Source organism: Sinocyclocheilus rhinocerous, unplaced genomic scaffold (genome assembly GCF_001515625.1).
Source record: "Sinocyclocheilus rhinocerous isolate Xijiao unplaced genomic scaffold, SAMN03320098_v1.1 scaffold1382, whole genome shotgun sequence".
NCBI classification, from domain to species: domain Eukaryota; kingdom Metazoa; phylum Chordata; class Actinopteri; order Cypriniformes; family Cyprinidae; genus Sinocyclocheilus; species Sinocyclocheilus rhinocerous.
In genome coordinates, this window is record NW_015657958.1 from 306,385 (window position 1) to 308,884 (window position 2,500).

The following is a 2,500-nucleotide window of genomic DNA, read 5'->3' on the forward strand; positions in this document are numbered from 1 at the left end:
CTAGCATGATTAGCAAGTGACTAGCATTTTCTTGCATAATTAGCAAGTTACTAGCATGTTGCTAACATGTTTCTAGCATGATTAGCATGCTACTAGCATGTTGCTAGCATGATTAACAAGTTACTAGCATTTCGCTAGCATGTTTCTAACATGATTAGCATGTTGCTAGCACGATTAGCGTGCTACTAGCATTTTGTTTGTACGTTTCTAGCATGATTAGCATGTCACTAGGATAGATAGATTTCTAGCATGATGAAGATGTAGCTAGGATAGATAGATAGATAGATAGATAGATAGAAATAGTCAGGTGATAGATAGATAGATAGATAGATAGAGTTTTAATCGTCATTTTTAGGAAAACTGTAAGTCGGATCAGTCTGAAAAGATATAGCAACCCGAGTCAGAACAGTCTGAAGGTCTGGGCCGAGTTTGGTGGTTCTAGCTTTAAAGCTCTAGGAGGAGATACTGTTTAAATTTTTGGTCAGAAGAAGAAGTTTAAATACAATATCAGTAAATTGGCTTTCTCAAGCCAACTTAATTATAGTATTGTCATTTTTTTTATATTTCTTCATTACAATACTTGTTTGTGAAACTTGTGTATGTGAATCATTGAAAATGTGTGTGTGTGTGTGTGTGTGAAGGTGTTCCAGTTGTTTCTGGAACAGACGCACCCATCTCATCTCTTCAAGAGGCTGAGGAGTTTGCCAAAACATACAGCTTTCCCATCATCTTTAAAGCTGCATATGGAGGAGGAGGCCGTGGGATGAGGGTGGTCCGAGATTATGAGGTCTGTGTATCTTCTAGCCCAATTAATGCCTAAAAAATAAATAACCAGGGAATCAGAAAACCATCATATGTCACTGTGATGATAGCAGGCCAGACACCTAAATATGCCACCAAAGTGCCACAATGCCACAGCATTTACACTTATTACTTACAGTATAGCTGCTTCTACAATTTAAATTGGAATAGAAGAAAGTATTTTAAAATTGAAAAATTGCATATGACTTTTTCACTCAGCGGGACCTTTCACTCAAAATCACCCTTTTCCTGTATAAAAAACTCAGTCTGACATTGTATTCTGACATTATCTGACAGTAGTGCCCTTCTCCCCTTAAACAGATAACTGTTTCAAGGCTAGCCCACTAAACCATGTCGATCACGACTTTTAATGGGCCTCATTTTCTGCACGTGTGAACAACATATATTGTTTATTTTATGTCAGTGGATACTGCCTATTTTACGACAGCATTCAATTGCGTTACGGTAAGATAGATGCTCATTGTCCTCCGCTTGACATGTGGACATACACATGTGACAATTACTACTCCAGTGCAATACTATATCACATTGACATTGCTTGTTCTACATAGTCCATTTGCTTTATTTATTGCCTGTATTTATTGTCACTAGTGAAAAGTGTTTAGTGTTTATTGCCTCCTTCTACCAGGCTCTGTGAGATAAGTGGACAAGCACTGTCTTGTAAAGAGTGTTAAATATTGTGTGTCATGGTTTCTGAAGAGACTTCATTTCATGTATTCAGCTACTTCACAGAAGAGAAATGAAAGTATACCAAGCTCAACCTTTAATGAAAACAATTAAGTGCTTACCAAATGACCTTAGTGGATGATTTGCCTTTGTTCCACTAAGAATAGAAAATCATTGCCATTTTATTCTCTACTAGATTAGCTTTCAGTTTATTAGACACACTCGAAAGCACCCTTCAGAATATTTCAATTTAAAACGGATGGTTTTAATTATATTATATATTATATTATATTATATTATATTATATTATAAGCAGCAAAACAGTTTTCAAATTTGACAATCATAAGAAATGTTTCTTAAGCACAAAATCAGCATCTTGGAATGATTTTGTGTAATGGCTACTGAGAATTCAGCTTTTCCGTCATAGGAATAAATTACATTTTAAAATATATTAAAATAGAAAACAGTTATTATAAATTGTTATAATATTTCATAATATTACTGGGCCTGGTCACTTTTAATTATTGTAATAGTGAACTTTGTGACTTGTTTACAGGAATTAGAGGAGAACTATCAGCGAGCATATTCAGAGGCTCTGGCGGCATTTGGTAATGGTTCTCTGTTTGTTGAGAAGTTCATCGAGAAACCACGACACATTGAAGTACAAATTCTTGGTGAGTTAATCCATGTATTTTGTGTTTGTGTATGTTTGTGTTGACAAAAGAAACAGAGAGGGATATTATAAGAATTTGTCAGAATTTGAATTTGTCTATAGTCCCTAGAATGTGTGCACATATTTGTTTACTATGCTTACTATGATCTATTAGCTTCTCCCTGGTGTATTTGAACCATTATAGCTGAGTATTTTGGCTCATTAGACGTGATTTGCTCGTCTGGAACAGAGCTCATAGTCGATAACATACAGCTGGAATTGAATTGGGCTTGTTAACAGAGAATGGCTCTGTGTGTGTCCAGGGAACACCAACCACATGCTCTCTCTCTCTCTCCCTTT

At 35.7% G+C, this 2,500-nt stretch overlaps 1 protein-coding gene across 1 annotated transcript in view; it reads left to right on the forward strand.

The window, feature by feature from the left end:
- Window positions 1-2,500, forward strand: part of pcxb (pyruvate carboxylase b) — a 238,018-nt gene that overhangs the window by 26,488 nt on the left and 209,030 nt on the right. Inside the window, exons 5-6 of the mRNA XM_016529777.1 lie at window positions 642-787; window positions 2,045-2,162. Of these exons, the coding sequence (XP_016385263.1) occupies window positions 642-787; window positions 2,045-2,162 (264 nt within the window). The remainder of the gene's footprint in view (window positions 1-641; window positions 788-2,044; window positions 2,163-2,500) is intronic.